Source organism: Leopardus geoffroyi, chromosome A1 (genome assembly GCF_018350155.1).
Source record: "Leopardus geoffroyi isolate Oge1 chromosome A1, O.geoffroyi_Oge1_pat1.0, whole genome shotgun sequence".
Lineage (NCBI taxonomy): Eukaryota > Metazoa > Chordata > Mammalia > Carnivora > Felidae > Leopardus > Leopardus geoffroyi.
The window spans coordinates 172928506-172950222 of record NC_059326.1 but is presented as its reverse complement, the minus strand read 5'-3'; the positions used below and the strand labels follow the sequence as shown (position 1 = coordinate 172950222).

General features: G+C 54.1%; 1 protein-coding gene across 2 annotated transcripts; it reads left to right on the top strand.

Moving 5' to 3' along the window:
* Positions 1-3170: 3170 nt before the first annotated feature.
* Positions 3171-18820, top strand: GRK6 (G protein-coupled receptor kinase 6). 2 transcript variants are annotated; one of them, XM_045447060.1, is made up of 16 exons: positions 3171-3387; positions 7103-7198; positions 8183-8295; positions 8415-8492; positions 8837-8937; positions 9275-9367; positions 9473-9536; positions 9678-9818; positions 10090-10280; positions 10991-11028; positions 11126-11215; positions 12380-12588; positions 12680-12817; positions 16656-16793; positions 16876-17010; positions 17685-18820. In XM_045447060.1, exons 1-16 carry the CDS (start codon positions 3336-3338, stop codon positions 17754-17756), a joined length of 1749 nt encoding a protein of 582 aa, XP_045303016.1. In that variant the 5' UTR covers positions 3171-3335; the 3' UTR covers positions 17757-18820. The 2 variants fall into 2 exon arrangements, with proteins under 2 accessions (XP_045303016.1, XP_045303025.1); XM_045447069.1 differs by having other exon boundaries at positions 3173-3387; positions 17203-18820.
* The last annotated feature ends 2897 nt before the right edge of the window (positions 18821-21717 follow it).

Sequence of the window (21717 nt, the reverse complement as noted above, 5' to 3'; positions counted from 1 at the left end):
GAGAGAGAGAGAGAGAGAGAGAGAGAGAGAGAATCCCAAGCAGGATCCATGTTACCAGCATGGAGACTGAAGCAGGACTCGAACCCACAAACCGTGAGATCATTATCTGAGCCAAAACTGAGAGTCAGACACTTAATGAATGGAGCAACTCAGGTGCCCTAATTGTTGTTTTAAGCCATAAGTTTTAGGGTGATTTGTTACCAGCATTTGATAATTAATATAGATGGATTGATTCCTAATAACTTACCCCATCCCTCAGCTGAGGTGGGAGTGGGCATGTGACCCATGTCTGGCCAATCAGAACACGGCCTCTCTGTGTCCTCAGTGAGTTGTTCAAAAGGAACAGCTGACCCCAATGAAGTTGGTAAGAGGCAGCCCCAGGGTTTTTGCTGGAATCTTTAAGACAGAGGCTTTCTCTTTCCATAGAAGTTGCCTCATTGGTAAGAAGTGAGCATGGAGCTGCTGGCAGCCATCTTTAACACCTCAGAGAGAAAACCTGCCTGAGAATAAAGACAACACAGATTAAAAACAGAGTCAGAATATGGGAAGGACAAATCTTGAGTGACACCATTACAGACCTGGGATCCAAAGACAAAGTCAGAACTATCACCTCTTCTCTTAAGTTACTTGAACCAATACATTTCCTTATTTTGCCTAAGCCACTTTGAGTTGCAACCAGAAGTCCTAACTGATGCAAGAATTCATATATTGTTACCAGGAAGTTTCTAAAACAAAACAAAACAAAACAAAACAATACTTCCCATGATCACTCTGTAAGTCAGTAGCTTAAAGTAGGGAAATAATGACCTTAGAAGTAGGGACTGGAAAAACAAAACAGCAGTGAACCTGAATCAGGAAACTTTCAATTTCATCGAGGCCACTGACTCCCTCAGTGTGACCTTTGGTCAGGGGCTCAGCCCCTATGAACCTTAATTGCCACACCTCTTTAGGGAGGTAGAGGCACTCATACTGTCTGGCCAGCTTGTTGAGATAGCTGAATGGGAATACATTTGAAAGGGTAGAGCCTGGCATACGGTAAGGGCTCAATCTACAGAAGTTTGTAAAGAAACTTTCCCATATGGACACACTCCCCCTTCTCATCAATTTCTACACAACTGCCCCAGTTCTCCCTGCACACCTGGGTGTCTTCCATCAATTTTGGACTAGGGAAAAAAGGGACCATCTTCTTTCCCTGGCTTCTATCTTTCTACTGCTGGGGTGTGGGTCTATGGGATGAGAAATAGGAAGCCATAAAGTTCCTGCTCACAAATATCTGGATACACACACACACAAAACCCCACTTCTCTCTAGCAGAGACTTGGGGCATAAATTTCAAGAGGTGACAGAACTACCTATTCAAAGACAAGTTTAGGGCTTCAGAAAGTACCTGGACTACCATCTTTCATTCCTTCTCAGTTGGTGGCACCATTTTTCTCCAATTCAGGTTGTCAGCATGGAATCTTTTGTGCAAATGGAAGCCACTCCTTCCTCCAGACAAGTGCTATCTGGCAGAACTTTCTGTGATGATGGAAATATTCTCTGTGCTGTCCAATATAGTAGCCACGAGTCACATATGGCTATTGGATCTCCTCAAATGTCACACCCTGAGACCATTCCCCCTCACTCTTTCGTATTTTGTCTTAATGTCTTTTTTTTTTAAGTTTTATTTATTTATTTATTTATTTATTTTTTCAACGTTTATTTATTTTTGGGACAGAGAGAGACAGAGCATGAACGGGGGAGGGGCAGAGACAGAGGGAGACGCAGAATCGGAAACAGGCTCCAGGCTCTGAGCCATCAGCCCAGAGCCTGACGCGGGGCTCGAACTCCCGGACCGCGAGATCGTGACCTGGCTGAAGTCGGACGCTTAACCGACTGCGCCACCCAGGCGCCCCAAGTTTTATTTATTTTTGAGAGAAAGAGCAAGTAGGGGAAGGGCAGACTCCCACACAGGCTCTGCACTGTCAGCATGAAGCCTGATGTGGGGCTCAAACCCATGAACCGTGAGATCATGAGCTAAACTGAAACCAAGAGTTGGACGCTTAACTGGCTGAGCCACCCAGGTGCCCGCGTCTCAACAGTCAATTACTCTCTGAGACCATCATATTTATTTGATTACTTATAGGATTAACCTTTACCCCCCTTCTAGCACGTAAGCAGAGAGCTTGGCTATCTTGCTAATACCACTGTATTTCCCAGCACCTGGCTCAATGCCTAGCACAAAACGGGTGCTCTGTATTTTTGGATGAATGAATGGATAGGGATCAGAGAAGCCTAGCTGAATTCGGCTCTGCCTTACTCTCACTACTTTCTCAGTTTGGACAAGCCTCCCTTTTCTGGTGTGTAAAGCAGGAGTGGGATATCAGCCTCGTTTTCTTCCTGGCCTTTGGCGTAGAGTCAGCCACTGGACTTCTGGCACTCCTGTTCCCCACCTGTATAATGGGTGTGTGTTCATCCAAACGTCTCGGGGTGGTAGCGCTGCCTTATAAGGCAGCAGAGGCCGAGGGCGGGCGAGGCCGTGTGGGTGGAGAGAAATCACAACATCCGGCTGCGGGGGTGGGGCGGGGGCCGAAGGCTGGGGAGCCGCTAGGGAGGACGCCAGTCTTTTTTGGACTTCTCCCCGCTTCCGAAGTGCGCTCTCCAGAATGGGCCAACCCAAAGAAATATGGCTGGACACATGGCCCAAAACAGCTTACAGTCAGCCCGCAGGAGGCCCAAGATAGCAAATGCATCCCCTACAAACCCTAGAAAAGTCAAGACTAGTTAGAGGGACCCGGGCCACACCCCTATTTGGTGGTCCAATCAGGGTTCAGTGCTGAGGATGATTGACGTTTATTTTATCCAATAAAACTCCAAGATTTCAGGGCGTGACCAAGAGGACCCACCTCTGTTGTCCCCGCGGAGGGCTCGGCCCTAATTGGCAGTTCGCTACCCTACGAAGGTCCAGAAATTCGAACCTAGGGGCTGAACCCAACCTCGGACCAACCAGGAAGAGGTGACGTATAAAGTCCCGCCTCCCTGCTCCTTTGAGCGAATCCCTGGCGCGGAAGGCGGGGGATGACGAAGAGGCTGTCTAATGGGAAGACGGCGCGGGGAGCGCCCGCCGGGTTATTGGCCTCGTAAAGTAAACAGAAGGCGGGGCGGGGCGGGCCGGCGCCCGGGTGGCCCCCGGGAGGGGGCGGAGTGTTCGCGGCGGGCGGCGGCGGCCGGGGAGGCCCGGGAGGCCGCGGCGCGGTCACTGCGAGCCGAGCCGCGCCGATCGCCATCCGGCCCCGGCTCCCGCGAGTGATCCCGGCCGGCGGCTCGGCCCGGCGGGCCCGGCGGCGCCGCAGCCCATGGAGCTCGAGAACATCGTAGCGAACACGGTGCTACTCAAGGCCCGGGAAGGTGAGGCGGCCGAGAGGGCGGCCGGGTGCGGGGTACGCGGGCGCGCGGCCTCTGAGCTCGGCTGGCGCCCCAGCCGCCAGATCCCCTAGGGCAGCGCGCTCCGCGCCCCGCACCCCGCGCATACGCGAGCCCTTCCGGCCGGTCGTCCTCTGCACCTGCCCCGGGTGCCGGGGCCCAGGAAGGGGCGGGGGTCAGGCCACCGCCCTCGCGGCGGGGGGGTGGGGGGGGGTGAGGGAAAGAGAGAGGAAGGAAGAGGGAAGGGTGGGACCTGGGTCCTTGGAGAGACTCTCTGAGGCCTCCCCCAGGTGATAGGTGAGAAGATGCCCCAAGAAAGGGTAGCCTACCCCACGTGCCTCAGGCCCAGACCCTGGCGCCCAGCCTGGACCCGCACAAAGTTGGTGCAGGATAAAGGTTTGAAGAATGAATGAACGGAGCCACCGCAGTAGCACAGCTCACTCGGTTTGGGGAAACGGCTGGTCACATATGCTACCAACATGATTGCCACTTGTCTCGTGCCTCAGGACACTGGGTACAGAGGTGAATGGGTCATGAATTTTGCCCTCAGAAAGCCCACGGTGTAGAGGGCCAAATGGGCACAGAAATAAGCGGGAGCTGAGCTTTGAAGGAAGAGAGCATGTGGGGCTGGCAGGACTGTAAGTGCAAGGCCTGGCAGAGGGATCAAGTCTGGTGAGTGTGTACTGAGCTTCTCATGACTCCCATCCCGAGTGATACTAGGCACCTGGCCTCTGAGGGTCATGGGGGACACAGAGGACCAGACTTGGTCCTCACTGCCTTGTGATCAATCTGGCCCTCACCTGTCATTGTCCACTTCAGTAACACAATCACAGAACACCTCTTCTATTATGTGCCCTGTCCTGTCTTGGGTGCTGGGGACGAGCAGTGAACAAGACCCTTCTTTTTGGACCTCTAGAGCAGGGAGGTCATGACATGGTTATTTTCCACTCTTTGCTGGGCTTCCAGGCTGAAAGAGTCATCTGTTTCACTTTTCTGCTCCATTTTACAGGTGGGAAACTGAGGTTCAGACCAGGGATTAGCCCCCAAGTCATACGGTGAGACTGTGGTTGACCCAGGCCTAGACACAGGATGCCTCCAATACAGTGTGTAGGAAGCCCAGACAAGCCCCCAAATGGCACAGCATCTGGTACCCCCCTGCCTGCCCAGTGTGTGTTGCTCCCTGGGAGATGCTGCCTGGAAATAGGCATGGCAGGCTGGGTCCTTAGTGCCCAGAGCCTTTTTTTTTTTTATCTCCTGTCCCTTATCTAGTCTCAGGGCTAGGCCTTCCTCCTAGCCTCTGGGGGCATCTGCCGATTCTGTTCTGCCTCGTCATCTAGTCAGCTAGGGAGGAGGGGTGGGGAGAGCCTGGCCAGGCCTCCCTCTCTAGGGCTGTAGCCAGTTCAGGCCTCCGGCCTGCTGAGAGCACTGCTTTGCCTGGCTGGAGAGTGTGGCACCTCCTGACGGCCTTCTTCAGGCCATGGGTGAGGCATAATGTGGTATGGCCAGACCTGGACTGATGCCTCCCCTGGAGAACACTTACCCCAACCTGGTTCTGCCCCTCCCACCTGCATGCTCTAAATAAGTCTCTTCTCTCTAAACTTTAGTAACCCTTTTTGTGGAATAGTTGGGGACAGGACATACAAACTTAAAGAAATCCCTGTTGTCATTGAGTCCTAAACCCTGGCCCATAGACTGGCTCCACTGGAATCCCTTCATTAGCTGGCTGACAGCTTAGGGCCTGGCCTTTTCCAGCTTCCCAAGGGATATGAGGCCCTAAGTGGTTTGGGAACCCTTGGTGTATGTATTCAGTTGACACCTAATAGATGGCTGGCATGGCCTGTTTGGGGTGGGAAAGGAGTGTGGGTTGTAGTCCTAGGGAGCTGGGTTTGAATCCTGCCTCTGGCACCTTCAGGCTTTGTAATCTTGGACTAATTGATTCCTCATTTCAAGGCTTCAGTTTCCTCGTGAGGTTATGCCTAGTCTGACAGAATTGCTGTGAGAATGAAGTGGCGCAGCATTGGGGGTGTGAGCCCTTCTTTAGTCCTCCATCCTTTCCCAGGCCCCCAGAGGCATAGGGAGGGGGCCAGGCTAGGTTGGGGAGGAGCCCCACTGACTCTGGTGGCAGTTCCAGGACAGGATATTTGCATGTGACTCTTGCTACTGCCTTGATGTGGCTGGGAGGAGGGGGAGGAGGAAGTAACTGGTGGGGGGAGGCCAGCGGATAGAGGGTTGGGTGAAGGACCTGTGGGGGTGGGGGAGGAGTTCCCCTTCTGGCGAGGCCTTGCCCCGGGTTGGGGGTGGGGGTCTGTTGCTCATTCAGAATGGAGCAATGGCTGTGGAGTATGCTGGGTGCAGGCCGCAGGAGAGCTGCTAGCAGGTTTCCCAATGGGTGCCCTGCAACATTTCCTCCTTCCGACTGCTTAGGTCACAGAACCCATTGAGGGACCCAACTCTGCCCCTTCCCTTGAGCAGCCCCTTCCCTTGTGCCACCTGCCTTCTTCAGCCAGGGCAGATGAAAACAAGGCTGGGTAAAGCAGAGGGGAAACTGAGGCCAGGCAGGGAAAAAGTGGCTGCCTGAGGTTGCCATGAGTTGTTGGAGCTGAGGGCCACCTCTTGCCACAGCCCTACTGGGTACTGGACACAGACTCTCCCAGTCTGACAAAACCTCTGGAGGTAGCTTTGGATCTGAAGTAAGTATGGAGAAGTTGAGGCTCATAGAGGGCAAGTGACAGGCCTGAAGTACGAATTGGGAGATTCAAACCTATGTCTGTGGGGCTCCAAGACTCAGGCTCTTCTATTTTCAACCTCGTGGCCCATGGGCCACATCTGGCTAGCTCTCTAACATGTTTAATTTATTTAGCTGCAATTTGTTTTTACAAAAAATAGGAACCAGTATTTCACATAATGTCCGGAGTCTCAGCTAAAAGGTGAGAAGAGCTGGCCACGCCGAGTCCGTATTCCTGCCTGGAGGAAGGGGCATGCCCAGTCCAGTTCACCACACTCCCCACCATTCCCTGTTGTCTCCCATCTGGCCTACATTTTACCTACCTATCTGGCTCTGTAGGCATTTGAGCTGCTACCCTGGTCTTAGCAGCTACAGATAGGGTGTCAGCTAGGTGAAATGAGGCAGGTATCAGGGCCACAGAACCCCTTGTGTACTGGAGTGGGCATCCTGAGTGCCAGCCCTGCAGCCACCACCTTGTTTGAGTCTCTGGTAGCTCTGATTCAGGGCCAGGTATAGGGGCCTGAAGCCTTCCTGGTGACCCAGGCTGCCCTCTGCCCCTGGCATCTCTGAGGCATGTCCCACATGTCCTAGAATCTCTCCCTTCTGTGCCTTGACTTACATAGTTCCCACTGCTGTCATGTCCTCTGCTTTCTTCACCCGGGAAACTCCTACCTGCCAGAAAGCAGCTAAGGTTTCCTGGAAACCCACCATCACCCGGTGACCTGTCCTTATCACCCCTGTTGGATCTTCCAGCCCAGGAGCTCAGGAACCCCTAGCATAGGGGCCCAGGGGACGGTGTGTCCTAGAGCCCAGTGAGGGCATGCTGAAATGTGTGGAATGAAGGCCTGAGGTGCCTCCTAGAGTGTGCTGTGCCTGGGCTGAGCCCAGAAGGCCAGGTCTCTGGGCTGCACTGAGCGGCCAGGGGAAGCATGGTGGCAGCGGGACTTGAGATCCAGCACCTGTTTGTTCCCACAGGTGGTGGTGGGAATCGCAAGGGCAAAAGCAAGAAATGGAGACAGATGCTGCAGTTCCCCCACATCAGCCAGTGTGAAGAGCTGCGGCTCAGCCTCGGTGAGGCCTGGGTGTTCTGGGGGAGCCTCCCCTGAGACCTCACCCCGAGGCAGAGGGGCAGGGTTGGCGGGGGGTGGGGGGGGGTCTGGGGAGCAGGAAGACTGAGGCTGCAACACCCAACCCAGTTTCGGTTCCTGGGCCTGAGATGGGTGGAGAACATAGTACAAACAGGACAGCAAGGGGTGTTTGGGGTAGGTGGGAGGGTGGGGGTGTAGGGCAGGGTCAGATTTGGGGCAGTCTGAGAGAAGCAGAGGAAAGGAGAGTCATGTCTGGGGTTTGAGGGACAGAGGGTACGGTGGAGGCTGGAGTCAGCCCACAGATTGATTGCATGAGGAGCCCCAAGCCCGTGCTTAGCATAACCCTGTCCCAAGCAGGGTGAGTGGCAGGTGGGGGGGCATCAAAACCTTGACCAGAAGAGGGGTCAGGACGCCAGTTCCTGCTTATCTTGGCTGAGGCCCCAGGTCTGCACAACCCCCAAGGTTGCCTAGGCCCCTCTGACAGCCTGCACGTGGGCAAGGAGTATACCATAGCTGCTTCCACCGCCTGGGAAGGAGGCTTAGCCTCGAGCTTGCCGGAAGCCACAGCTTCCTCTTGCACTTTCGCCGGGCAAGCAACAGGTTTGGGCCTAGCCTGGGCCAGGCCGGAACCTCACAACCACACCCAAGCCCAGCACTGTGATGTATGTAGGTGGTGTGAACCAGGAGATAGCAGTGGGAGGTAAGGGCCCAGCTTTGGAGCCATACATCAAGCTGTGTGACCCTGAGTTAATTGCTTAGTTTCTCTGGGCCTCAGAGTCCCAAACTGTGTTGGAAATAATAGTAGTGCCCACCTCAGTGTTGGGGTGACAGTTCTAAAGGAGGTAGTGGCTTCCATACTGCAGGGCCAGAAGCTACTGTTGGGGCCAGGGCTTGGCAGTATGGATAGGAGTGCCCTGCCAGCAGGCTCCAGGTGTGGGAACCCAGTAGCTTCTACCCCTGCTTGCAGAGCGTGACTACCACAGCCTGTGTGAGCGGCAGCCCATTGGGCGCCTGCTGTTTCGAGAGTTCTGCGCCACGAGGCCTGAGCTGACCCGCTGCATAGCCTTCTTGGATGGAGTGGTGAGTGCAGCCCAGCCCAGCCCCGAGGGTGGGCAGAGGTCCCTAGGTCAAGTGTGTCCCATTTCCCCACACCTGTTGTTCTGCCCAGGCCCCAAGCTTCTCTGCCTCCCACCCTGCAGGCTGAATATGAAGTGACCCCTGATGAGAAGCGGAAGGCTTGTGGGCGGCGGCTAATGCAGAATTTTCTGAGCCACACGGTGAGTGAGCAAGGATGGAGAGATGACGGCAGCGGGCAGAGCTCAGTGATGAGGAGAGGAATGACCACAGCCTGGGCAGAGAGTGCCCTGGAGCGTCTCCCGGTTCACCAGGCAGACCACGGGCGTGGAGCCCAGGAGGGTGGGCCAGGCAGCCTGCCAGTGGCTCTGCTTCACCCTGCCTCAAGGGTAGCAGTGGAACTGAGTTCAGCAGCTGGGCCGGCTGGCACACCACTAGCCTACAGCTGCTCCTAGCGCAGGTCCAGAATGTTGGCCATCTCTGCCCTGGGTGTAGGCAGCTGGCGAAGGGAGCCCCCTGCACTGACCTGTTTATTGCCTATCTCCAGGGTCCTGACCTCATCCCTGAGGTCCCCCGGCAGCTGGTGACTAATTGCTCCCAGCGGTTGGAGCAGGGGCCCTGCAAAGACCTCTTCCAGGAGCTCACCCGGTAAGCCTCTCCCTGCCCATTGGCCTGGAATTGTGTCCTGAGGAGGGGGCTTCCGTGGGCCCTGGAAGGCTGTGAACAGCTCAGTAGCTGGTGAGGGAGCTCAGCCTCTCACCCTGGCCCTGCGCTTGCTGTGTGAGCTTGGGCAGGTTGCCTTCCCTCTCTATAGAATCTTCAGCTTTGGCACAGATGAATGTCTCCTGCTTAGTTGGGTTAGTAAGAGGGTTGGCCAATGAGGCTGCCCTTTAGGCCGAGAATGCATATAACAGGGGGTCCCGTCCCATCCAGCCAAGAACCTGGGGTGTCGGGGGCTGACTGGTGGGCTGGGCCCTCTCAACAGGCTGACCCATGAGTACCTGAGCATGGCCCCTTTTGCCGACTACCTCGACAGCATCTACTTCAACCGTTTCCTACAGTGGAAGTGGCTGGAAAGGTGAGCTCCCTGAAGGCTGGCCCACGGTAGGCCAAGTTGCTAGGGCTCTTACGGGCCTTGGGCCCCTGCTCAGCCAGTGTTTGCTCCGAAATCCCTTGCCTACAGGCAGCCAGTGACCAAAAACACCTTCAGGCAGTATCGAGTCCTGGGCAAAGGCGGCTTTGGTGAGGTAAGTGGCCAGGCCAGAGCCCCTGATGGAGTGGGGAGGAGGGGTATGGTAGGCCCTGGACCAGCACCCCCCCTCCTTGAGCTCCTATAGCCCCAGGAAGAACACAGCTGGTCCCTATTTGCCCATCTACCTTGGCTACAGGTGTGTGCCTGCCAGGTGCGGGCAACAGGCAAGATGTACGCTTGCAAGAAGCTGGAAAAGAAGCGTATCAAGAAGCGGAAAGGGGAGGCCATGGCACTCAATGAAAAGCAGATCCTGGAGAAAGTGAACAGTAGGTTTGTAGTAAGTACAGACAGGAGACCCCTCCCTTCACCCTGGCCATGCACTTGCCCTGCCCTTCTCATTTACCAGGCTAGGTCCCTTTCTGTGCTGCCCTGTCCCCACCCTCAGAGATGCCTGGGAAGGGTCGGTTTGGGGTGTTGACACCAGGCCTGGGGAGCAGGCTGGGCCCCAAGGAGTGCCACTGAGAAGGATTTTTTGGGCGGCTGGTGCCAGCCCTGCCACTGGGTGGCCCATGGCCCCTGCTTGAGGGCTCGGGTCCCCTCGGCCACAGGTGAGCTTGGCCTATGCCTATGAGACCAAGGACGCGCTGTGCCTGGTGCTGACACTGATGAACGGAGGCGACCTCAAGTTCCACATCTACCACATGGGCCAGGCTGGCTTCCCCGAGGAGCGGGCTGTCTTCTATGCCGCGGAGATCTGCTGCGGCCTGGAGGACCTGCACCGGGAGCGCATCGTGTACAGGTCCTGGGCTTCGGCTCTCCCCGCCAGGGGCTGCAGCTGGGCATGGGTGGAGGCTGCAGAAGGATGTTGGTGTGCTGGGCCTGTTGCGGGCATGAGCCGGTTTGAGCCCTACTGAGCCTGGGCTTGGGGCTCCACGCTTGCCCATGCCGCGCAGACTTGAGAGCCTCTGGGTCTGGCTCACTCATGTGAATGCTGGTGTCATCACCCGTCTCTGTATAACCCTGGGCCAGTCAGCTCCCTTCAGTAAAGTGCACAGAGCCTGGCATGCAGGGCTTGGTAGCGGGGAGCTCTGCCTATTGTTACCGGCAGTGATTTCATTTGAACCTCACAACAGCCCCATGAGGGGGACAGATGAGTAGCCCCATTTGACAGGAAAGGTAGAGTCAGCCACCAAAGTGGGGTGAGGGTGGGACCCTGTTAACACTAGTGGTGAGTAAGGCTACTGGTGCTATTCCCCCGGATGGGAGCTGTTCTCCACTTGCCTGGGGATTCCCAGGAAGGAATCCTGGCTGGGTAGATCCTTCAGCTGCCCCCTCAAGTCAGAGCTGCTGTGAGTGAGGGCAGGGCTATCTCTCACCCTGGCAATAAATGGCTCCTGCACCTTGCTGCACATTCCATCCCAGGAGACAAGTGAGCTAGGAGGGGGTGGCGTGCCGTTTGGCTCCTTGGCAAACTGAACAACATCTGACCCTGCCCTTCTCTCCCCACAGGGACCTGAAGCCAGAGAACATCCTGTTGGATGACCATGGTGGGTACGGGGTGCACAGAGGTGGAGTGCAGTGGAGTGGGGCAGGGTCTGGCCCACCTGTTCAATGTGCCCCCCCAACTTGTCCACCCACATTCAGGTCACATCCGCATCTCCGACCTGGGGCTAGCTGTGCACGTGCCAGAAGGCCAGACCATCAAGGGTCGTGTGGGCACTGTGGGCTACATGGGTGAGTCTTCCTCCACCCTGGCCCCCCTGCCTCCTGGGTCCTCTTGCTGTCCTGGGCTGGGTCCCACCACTTCTGTGGAAGTCTTCTGTGTCTCAGGGAATAGAACTGATATCCCTATCTTAGAAATTAAGAGACCAGGACTCAGCCAGGAACCCACACACCTGCAAATCTACATCATTCATTCATTCACCAAATACTTACTGAGCTCCTACTATTGGCTAGGCCTGCAGGTGGCTACCAGAGAAAGATGAGAAGGTTGAGAAGTCCTCCCCTCCCCTGATCTACCCAGATTCAGGGAGGGAATGCCCATCTGTGGTATGGGCCAAGATGTGGCCCTAGTATTCCCTTTGGAGATTATGTGACACAGCAAATAGAGCCCCAATTACAGGCCCCACCTCTTGTTCTGTGTCCTTGGACCACATACTGCTGCTCCTATGCTCACTTTGCCCAACCATAAAGCAATCATACTGGCTCCCAGAGTTGCCTTTAGATAAAAAGTGGTAGGAGAGGCAAAAATCCCATGTGCCCACCCTGGCAGGCAGTAGGTATGCAGTAGAGGAGTTTCTTTCTTGTTTCTTCTCTCTGGTATTAAATCCAGAGCTTGCAAACTGGTAACCACACAGGCCTAATGTGGCCTACATTTGTACTTAAATCAAATTGTTTTTAAAACAATTTGAGGGCTGCCTGAGTGGCTCAGTCAGTTAAGCATCTGACTCTTGGTCATGATCTCACAGTTCGTGGGTTCAAGCCCCATATCAGACTCTGTGCTGCCAGTGTGGAGCCTGCTTGGGATTCTCTCCCTCTCTCTCTGCCCCTCCCGTGCTCATGCTCTGTCTCCTTCTTTCAAAATAAATAAACATGGTAAAGAATGAAACAATTTGAATTGGTTGCCAACATTTGATACGCCAGACAGCTTCCCATTAAAAATATGGATTTCTGACTTCTCTTGAAAAATCAGAAGACCTGGCCTCCTACAGGGCCACAGTGCTCTCTTTGATGGGGCATGTGCTGTCCTACTTGCTGAGGTCCCCACCAGGCTGCTGGTAGTGCCTGCCTGGCGGGCAGATATTTGAGCTGATGCCCCACTGTGCTGGGCACTCCCAGGGCCCCAGGGCTTGGTTCCTGCCTCCTGTCTAGCCCTAACTTCTGTTCCACCCTACCCAGCTCCGGAGGTGGTAAAGAACGAACGGTACACATTCAGCCCAGACTGGTGGGCACTAGGCTGCCTTCTATATGAGATGATTGCCGGCCAGTCACCCTTCCAGCAGAGGAAAAAGAAAATCAAGCGAGAGGAGGTGGAACGGTTGGTGAAGGAGGTGCCTGAAGAATACTCAGAGCGCTTTTCCCCTCAGGCCCGCTCGCTCTGCTCCCAGGTATGGCAAGCCAGCAGGAAGCTGACGGGCTGGAGCTGGGGGCACCAGGCACCTCTCCCAGGTCCCTCTGACTGCCCCTACCCTGCCACAGCTCCTGTGCAAGGACCCTGCTGGGCGCCTAGGGTGTCGTGGAGGTGGTGCCCGTGAAGTAAAGGAACACCCCCTCTTCAAAAAGCTGAACTTTAAGCGGCTGGGAGCTGGCATGCTGGAGCCACCCTTCAAACCTGATGTGAGTGCTGTCCACTCCTGAGGATAGGGCCAAGCCTGGGTGGGGACTCAGGCCCGGGGTTCTTAGAGCAGTGGTCAGGCCACCTTCAGTGCAAGTGTCAGAAAGTGCAACTCAGATGGGTTGGCCAACAAGACAATTCATTGAACTCACACAAATGAAAAGCCCCAGGACAGATAGAGCTTTTGGCATACCTGGATCTGGGGCTGCAACAACACTGTAGAAATTCTGTCTTCCTTTCTCTCTCCACTGTACAGGCCAGTGTGCAGTCTTTATTCTCTGACTACTCTTGCTAGGGTGCAGCAGTAGTGGACCAGCAGTTCAGGTCCACATCCTACTAGCTCAGCCAGCCCGGTAGACAGAATGTATACCTCTTGCCCAATTACTTCAAAAGAAGTCCTGAAAGGGGGAAAAAAAGTAACCCTAAGGCTAGTGCTTATTGCCACAGATTGCTCAGAAGCCCGGCAGTGATCACGGTTGGATCACTTGCCCACCTGAACCACTGCCAGCCAGGGAGGTTAGTTTCCCAAAGGAAAACCAAGACGCCATTGCCAGCGGGGGTAAGGGCTATTGGACTGGCTGAATATTGGCTGCCCACTATACCTGGTAGTGCTGACCTCTCCCTTGTAGAGTCCTACCCATTTACTGAGCATCTCAGTGGGTCAGGCATTCTGTGGGCAGAAACATCCTTGAATCATCATATTCCAAGGGGCAGAAATCCATCTGAAACTTAATTATGTCCAACAAGGAGCTTATTGGTTCATTTGGCTAGAGAGCCCCAGAGTAGGGCCAACATCAGGGCTTCATGCAGTGTTGCCAAGACTTCATCTCTTGGCTGTGCTTCAACCTGTTGATCCTCTTCCTGCTGAATTCAGACTTCTCTGTATAAAGTCACAAGGAAGGTTGTGATTGGCCAAGATTAGGTTATGTACTTGCCCTGCTCCCTTATGTAAGAGGACTGGGTCCTCTGACTGACAGTTCACCAGGAACACTGGGGAGTCAGGAACGTGATTGGGAAGGCCGGATCGATGACTGTCAGCCACACTGGTGATCGTTTATTCCAAATTTCTGAATGCCCATATGTGCCAGACCTCAGAGATCATGAGGTCAACAGGACCCAGTTCTGCCTTCATGTTGTAGTGGGGAGCATGTCAAAATAAAGCAGTAAATGAAAAGGAATATCAGGTAGTGTGAAGTGCAACAGAAAAAAAATAAATCAGGCTAAGAAGACAATAAGGAATGATTACGAGTGGGAGTATTTTTAGACAGGGTGGTCTCTGAGGTGCTGATGGTTAAGCAGAAGCCTGAAATATGTGAAGGAGAGAGCCATGCCAAGTTTTGAAGTATGAGTATTTCAGGGAGAAGGAGCAGCCTCAAGAGAGAGAACAGTGATGAGGCCAGTGTGGCTGGAGTGAGCATGGGCTGGGAGAGGCGTGCAGTCTTTTTTTTTTTTTATTTTATTTTTTTTTTTATTAAGTTTATTGATTTTTGACAGAGACAGAGTGTGAGCATGAGCTGGGGAGGGTCAGAGAGAGAGGGAGACACAGAATCCGAAGCAGGCTCCAGGCTCTAAGCTGTTGGCACAGAGCCTGACCCAGGGCTTGAACTCATGACCCATGAGATCATAACCTGGGCCAAAGTCGGATGCTTAACCGACTGAGCCACCCAGGCGCTCCTGTGCAGTCTTAATTCTAAGTGTGACAGGGGGGCCTTTGGGGAATGTTGAACAGACATGTGAGGTGTGGGGGTGGGCCTAGAGGGGGTGAGTAGAAGCCAGAGTCCAACTAGGGGGCTGCAGCTTGTGAAGGATTGTGTTTTGTGGGCCTCACAGACCCTGGGGTGTGGGCCTTGCTGTGAGTGATTTAACTGAGAGCAGCCTGCCTCAGGTCTGGCCCCGCCACTCGAGTTTGCTCCTGCTTCCCGCTTCTGGTGCACATCATCTCATTTAACCTGGAAGTCATCCCACCACACCTGGGTCTTTTATTCAGAGTTAGAAAATCATTGCCCTGGAATTCAGCTCTTTAGAAACAACAGATGAGGAGCAAGTTTGATGACGATATCATTTCTAATAGATTAATTGAGATTTGATTCACATATCTTGTAATTTGTTCATTTAAAGTATATAATTAAATGGCTGTTAGCATACTGAGAGTTGGGCAGCCATCACCATAATCCATCTTAGAACATTTTCATCACCCCTTTCCCCCCCCAACAAAAACCCCATGCCTACTAGCAGTCATTCCCCATTTTCCTCTCCCTGTGGCCCTGGCAACCACTAATCTATTTTCTGTCTCTACATATTTACCTGTTGTGGAAATTTCATGCAAATGGTGTTATATGATATGTGGTCCTTGGTGACTGACTTCTTTCACTTAGCATATTTTCAAGGTTCATACAGGTGATGTAGCCTATATCAGTAGTTTTGTTCCTTTTTTACCACTGAATAACATTCCATTCTATGAGTAGGCCATATCTTGTTTATTCATCAGTTGATGGGCATTAGGGTTCTTTCCACTTTGGGCTATTATGAATAATTTTGCTATGAACATTCACATGCAAGTTTTGGTGAGGACGTTTGTTTTCATTTCTCTTTGATATATACTTAGGAGTGGAATCGCTGGCTAATATGATAACATTACATTTAACCTTTTGGGGAACTGCCAGATTGTTTTCTAAAGCAGCTGCACCATTTTACATTATGATGTTGTTGGGTTTTTTGTTTGTTTTGTTTGTTTTTATTTATTTATTTTTGAGAGAGAGAGGGTGTGAGTGAGTGAGGGGCAGAGAGAGAGGGGGAAAGAGAGAATCCCACATAGGCTCTGCACTATCAACACAGAGTTTGAGGCGGGGCTCAAGCTCACCAACGGTGAGACCATGACCTGAGCTGAAGTCAGATGCTTAACCAACTGAGCTGCCCAGGTGCCCCACATTATGTTGTTTCAATTGACATTCTTTTAAAAAAAAATTTTTTTTTGAATGTTTATTTTTGAGAGAGAGAGAGACAGAGCATGAGCAGGGGAGGGACAGAGAGAGAGGGAGACACAGAATCCGAAGCAGGCTCCAGGCTCTGAGCTGTCAGCACAGAGCCCGACACGGGGCTCAAGCCCACAAACCGTGAGATCATGACCTGAGCCGAAGTCTGACACTCAACCAACTGAGCCACCCAGGCACCCCTTAATTGACATTCTTAATAATAGGACTTAGAAAATAATATAAAGATGAAAAAGACAGTGGCCTTCTGGAGTGAGGTGAGCTCCCAGCAGGAGCCCCAGGGGTGTGGGGAGTTGGGAAGACTGTTCTAATCCTCTGGTTGGCCATGAAGCTTGAGGGGATGGAGCAGGCCATTGGACATCGTGGGACAGAGGGCCTATCGATAGCTCCAGGTCCTGCATGGGGACGCTCAGCTGAAAGGATCAGCTAAGATTCTGCCTGCACACACGCCACCAGGTGTACCCCCAGACAGCCGTGTACAGGTGGGGGGGCACCTGTCGCTGATTCCCCAAGGCACTGTGGGGGCTGGTTGGCTGCAGCAGGTCAGCTACCATCAACTGGAAAAGGCATGGCTTTTACACAGCCTTATCAGTTGAAAGCAGTGAGGAGTAATGATTCCTAGTTTATAGAGGGAAATGGCCTCAAAGAGAAGGGACTGCCATACTTCGGAAGGGCATGGAGTATCTAGTTTCTGACTCCAAACCAGAGAGGGCTGCAAGGGTCCAGGCATAACCAGGCCAGGGCTGGAGTGATTTTCAGGGCTGAGCTGCCCATATGCATGTAGGTGGGCAGGTGTGCATGTGTGCGTACATGTATAGCAGTTCCTGACTGCTACTTCTGTCCCCACCAGCCCCAGGCCATTTACTGCAAGGATGTTCTGGACATCGAACAGTTCTCCACAGTTAAGGGTGTGGAGCTGGAGCCCACTGACCAAGACTTCTACCAGAAGTTTGCCACGGGCAGCGTGCCCATCCCCTGGCAGAATGAGGTAAGGGCCTGCCTAGCTGGTAGGATGAGGCCCCGAGGAGCAGCCCTGGAGGCAGCTCTCACAGCTCCCTGTTCTTTGGCAGATGGTGGAGACCGAGTGCTTCCAGGAGCTGAATGTCTTTGGGCTAGATGGCTCAGTTCCCCCAGACCTGGACTGGAAGGGCCAGCCACCTGCACCCCCCAAGAAAGGACTGCTGCAGAGACTCTTCAGCCGCCAGGTAACTCCCAGAAGTGTCCTATCTTGGCCCCCAGCTTGACTCCAGGGGACGGTGGGTGGGAGGCAGAGCCGGTGCCCGCATGTGCTGGGAGTGGGTATCCTCCAGCCATACCAGGGGTGCCCAGGGTCTCTGGCCTTATTCCCGCCTGTCCCCTATCCCTGGCTGGGCTCACGGCCTCTTTTCTCTTTCCAGAGGTGAGCAGTGTGGGCTCCCCGTGGGTTGGCCTTGCTGCCCAGCCTCGGGGAGCCACGGGCAGCCCTTCCATGGCAGAGGCGAGATGTGGGCGAAAGAAGTCTGGTGCCCGCTCCCCCCTCCCCCCCCCCACTACTTCATTCCCTGCACCCTGGCACCTTCAAGCTGCTAGCCTTGCTTAGCCATCTGTCTCCCCATGCCCTGCTTCCACCAGCTCCAGGGGAGAGGGTCTGGACAGGGTCTTGCTCTGGCAGAGCCTGAGATCCACCTGGACCCTCTTACTTCAGCCTGCTGTGAGCAGCCTCTGCACTGATGTCCACACATGTCTGGCCTGAGCTGCTGTTCCAGGCCCCTCATGGGGATTCCCCCACCCCAGAGCATGGCTCCAGGCAGTTCCTGGCAGGGCCGGCCTGGGTGATGGCACTGGTGGCTAATGGCACTCGCTCTGCCTCTCTCCCTCCGTGTCTTCCCCATCCCTCCAGGATTGCTGTGGGAACTGCAGCGACAGTGAGGAAGAGCTCCCCACCCGCCTCGAGCTCCCAACCCGCCTCTAGCCCCCAGCCTGAGGCCCCTACCGGTGGTTGGCGGTAGCAGCTACTCCGAGCGCTGTTTACAGTTTTGCACAGTGGTCTTCCCCATTGTCCACTCAAGTTGTGGCCTGGGGAACACAGCCGGAGCTGTCCCCAGTGTCCTCTGCCCCTCAGCCCCTGGTCTGGCTGAGTTTGGCAAGGCCTGGGCTGTCCCTGGGACAAAGGTGCGTCCCTTCAGCTCTTGTCCGTGGAGCTCGGGGCTTTCTGTATTTATGTATTTGTACGAATGTATATAGCAACCGGAGCGTTCTTAAGACCTACCCTGGAGCTGGCAGAAGGGCCACTGCCAAACTCAAGGCTCCTTGGGCCCAGCTCGGACAGGCCGAGGCTGGGTCAGGCAAGGCCCCTGAGCCCCCAGCACTGTGCTCGCCACCGCTGACCTCTGAGTGAAACTCATGCCTGCCTCTGCTGCCCCGGGCTCAGGGCTATCACCTCTGGGGTCTGATGCTGTCCCTCATCAGCACTTGTCAAAGCTGGACTGGGGCCTCTGTATCCCCTAGGCCTGTGCCAAAGTGTGACCAGAGACTGGGCTGACCCTGGGACCCATCAGTCCACTGCCCAGGCTATCCCAGATGGGTCTGCCTCTGCCTTCCAGCTCCCAGGGCGCCTTGTCCCTCATATGCTGGGCCCTGTCCTGAAGACACCTCTTGCAGAAATGCCCCAGCCCAGGCCATGGGAAGTGGGGAGGTTGTCCTTAGTCAACTCTGAAACATTCCAGACTTCCCCTCTTAACAATAGACACATGTGCCCAGCAATAATCCATCCCTCCCTGTGTGTGCGTGTGGGGTGTGTGTGTGAGTGCAAGTGTGTGCGTGTGTGTGAAGTGGGTAGGCTGCGGTGTGTACCTGCACCCCAGGCCCCAGTTCTGGTCCTTCCCAGATTGTGATGGCCATCCTGGTCCCAGTGTTAGGATAGCATGGGATTATAGGGCCCTGGTTTTTCCGTATTTAAAGCCAATTTTTATTACTCATTTTGTCCAATGTAAGCTGCCACGTGTCTCTGAGTGAATACAGTCGAGCACAAACCTGGCCAGCTGCCCTGCCTGCCTCTTTCTTGCTCCTGGTGTTCCAGGGGTCTTCCTGCTTCCCTTGCCCTGCTGGAAGTGGGAAGGGATCAGAGGTGGGCGTGGTGGGGGCTGCCCTTCCAACAAGGCCCTGAACGCTCCCCCTCACGCTCCCCCCACCCCCAGCTGATCTTGGAGTAGCCTCTGGCAGCCAGGCCTTGGTGGCCTTTGGGCATACCCAGTGGGTTCTCAATTTCCTAGATGGGATAAAGCCTAAGGGAAGAAGCCTTGGGTTCCCACTAGGGTGTGAGTCTGGCGCTACCTGTATTAGAGAGGCAGACTCAGCTGGTAGGGTCCCTTCCAAGGCCAAGGTGGTCTGGCCACCAGTTGTGGGCTTGGAGCAGCCTGGGGAGCAAGGCGGAAGCTGCTGTTAGAAACATCTACCCACTGTCTTACCTGGACACCTGTTGCGTGCTCCGCCTAGGGCTGGTATGTTAGAGCCATCTCTCTGCCCTGGGAGCGGGAAATGTGGCTGGGTAGAGGTGAGACAGTGGTGATTCTGGGAGTTAGGCTGTGGCAGAGGTCAGTAGGGATCAGCCAATGAGGGCATCAGGGAGGGTTCTCTGAAAATATTTGAGCCAGGCCTTAAAGGAGACTTATTCACCTGGGCACAGAGGGATTGGGGCAACATTCCATAGCATCCCATTTATGCAAAGACAGGGATGAGAGTCTGTTGACAAGTCTGTCCCAGACTTCATAAACCTGTTGCTGCACCATAGTCCATATGCAATGCCCCCAGCCCCCCAAGGATGCTCTGTAACCACAGTAAGGGTTTGTTCTAGGCTAGGTACTAGTGCCACAGGGGCCACATGAGCTTTGCAGTTGGACAGTTCTGGGTTCAAGTCTCATCAGGCTGCTTTTCAAGCTAGCTTTGCATAGGCCCTTCTCTTGTCTAGAAAGATGGGTGTGATACCCATCACCTCATAGGGCAGCTATGAGAATCCATAAAAGCGGCCAGTCCCCTCTTTGAGCCCCTGGGTCACTGGCAGGACTCTTGCCTCCTAGGAGAGTGGGTCCTGGGTGCCAGGCTAATAGCTATCTCCAGGGCAGCCAGAAGGCTCTAAGCACTGATTAAGCAGAAGGGGCCTCTGGTGGTGGCTCAGCTCTTGGTAGTAGGTGGGACGAGTGCTGCTGCTTCTTGAGGGAAACTGGAGAGGGCTTTGCCCAAGGTCTTCCAGCTGGTTAATGGCTGCTGCAGAATGGTGAGGAAGCCAGCTGAAAATGAAGCTGGATCCTACCCATAAGTGTAAGGTTGGGGCCTAAGGTACGTTTGCTCTGTTTTGGTGGGAGGGCAGTTCAGTGTCTGTGCAGAAGACAAAGCCCACCCTGAGAAGGTGTGCAAGGGTGAGTGGGTGCCAGGTGGACCAGTAGGTCCCTGGAGCAATCTGCCTGTAGGTAGGTCACAACCTCCCACCAGGGACCTCCCACAATCCCCCTTCCCTGGTAGGCACCCAGGGAACTCGTTGGCTATAGTTCACCTCATCAAAGCTCTTGCCACAGTGAGTTCCTTAGCAGTGAAAACTCCCAGAATTCACTTCCCAACAAGCCTTTCTTAAGGTCACCTAACCACCCAGCTCTATGGTGGGAATTGGCGACCCAGATGTAGACAAGGCCCCCGCCAGTTTGGAGCTCTCTCTGGTAGGGAGATAGAAATGGGAACAGGTAAGACCTAGTGTGATCAGCACTGTGGCAGGGATGATTCTAGACCTGGTGGGCTGGGACTGCTGAGGAGGTGGGGGTCAACGCCCCTTTGGCCACAAAAATGTCAGAGTTAGTACCCTTCAGAATTCAGAGCCAGATATACCTGGGTGGAGGAGCCAGATGGATGGTCTAGGGCCTCTAGTGGTTTAGCATGGCTTGGGGTGGGTGCGGTGGGGTGAGTGATGAGTGTGTGATAAGTGAAAGAGGGGAGCAACTGGAGCCAAAGTGAGCACTACACTGGGCTTTGAAAGCCATGTAAAAGATGCCTCATCTAGAAGGCAAGGGAATCCCTGAAAGATTTTAACTGGTTTTGTCAGGGTGTCCGCTTAGCATGTACAAAGGCACCCCATGTTTACTTTGGGGAGCCTCCTGTCTCAGTCCATGTGGTTTAGATGGGGCTGGGTTTACACCCCCTGTGTACATATACACCTAGAGTGTGGGACCCAGCTGTTAGAGATCTTTGGTTGCAAGCGACAGAACTGTTCTCCAACTAACTTAGAGTGTTAAAAAGGTTATGGAGGGATGTGATAGGAAGAACCAGAACTGGGGCACCTCCAGGGTCTTAGTCACAGTCCCCATTCTCATCAGGATATGACCCCCAGAAGCAAGATGGCTACAGCCATGTTTGTGTCTGCATCACTGAGCCTGACTGGAAACCCAAGGAGCCCAAATGGCCCAGCTGGAAATCTGCCCACTGTTCACTGGGGGAGCAGGGCACTTGGGTTCACAAGCCCAGTATGATGGCACCCAGGGGGTGCAATGAGTCCCCCCCCCCCCGCCCTGATGAAATAGGGTGCCTTGTAACCAAAGAAAAGGAAATGGATACTGGGTGGCTGAACACATATCCCTCCAACTGGATTGGTTCACTGAAGGATACTAAGCCAAAATGAATCCAAAAAGAGTCTTTTGGGGGGCTGGCTAGAATTATTGGGAAAGAATTGAGGTTCTCTTCTCTGGGGTTGGGTGGCAGGATATAAACCTAGAGCTGGGGCAGGGAGGTCATCCTTGCCACCACATGGGAATTTTCAAGAATGATGCAAACGGAAGAAAGAGTGGAGAGAATAGATACATGTGTGATACCATTGTTGGGACACCTGGAACCAATTGTGATCGTAGCTAAAATCTACCTCTGGACTTCTCAGTTACATGAGTCAAACACTT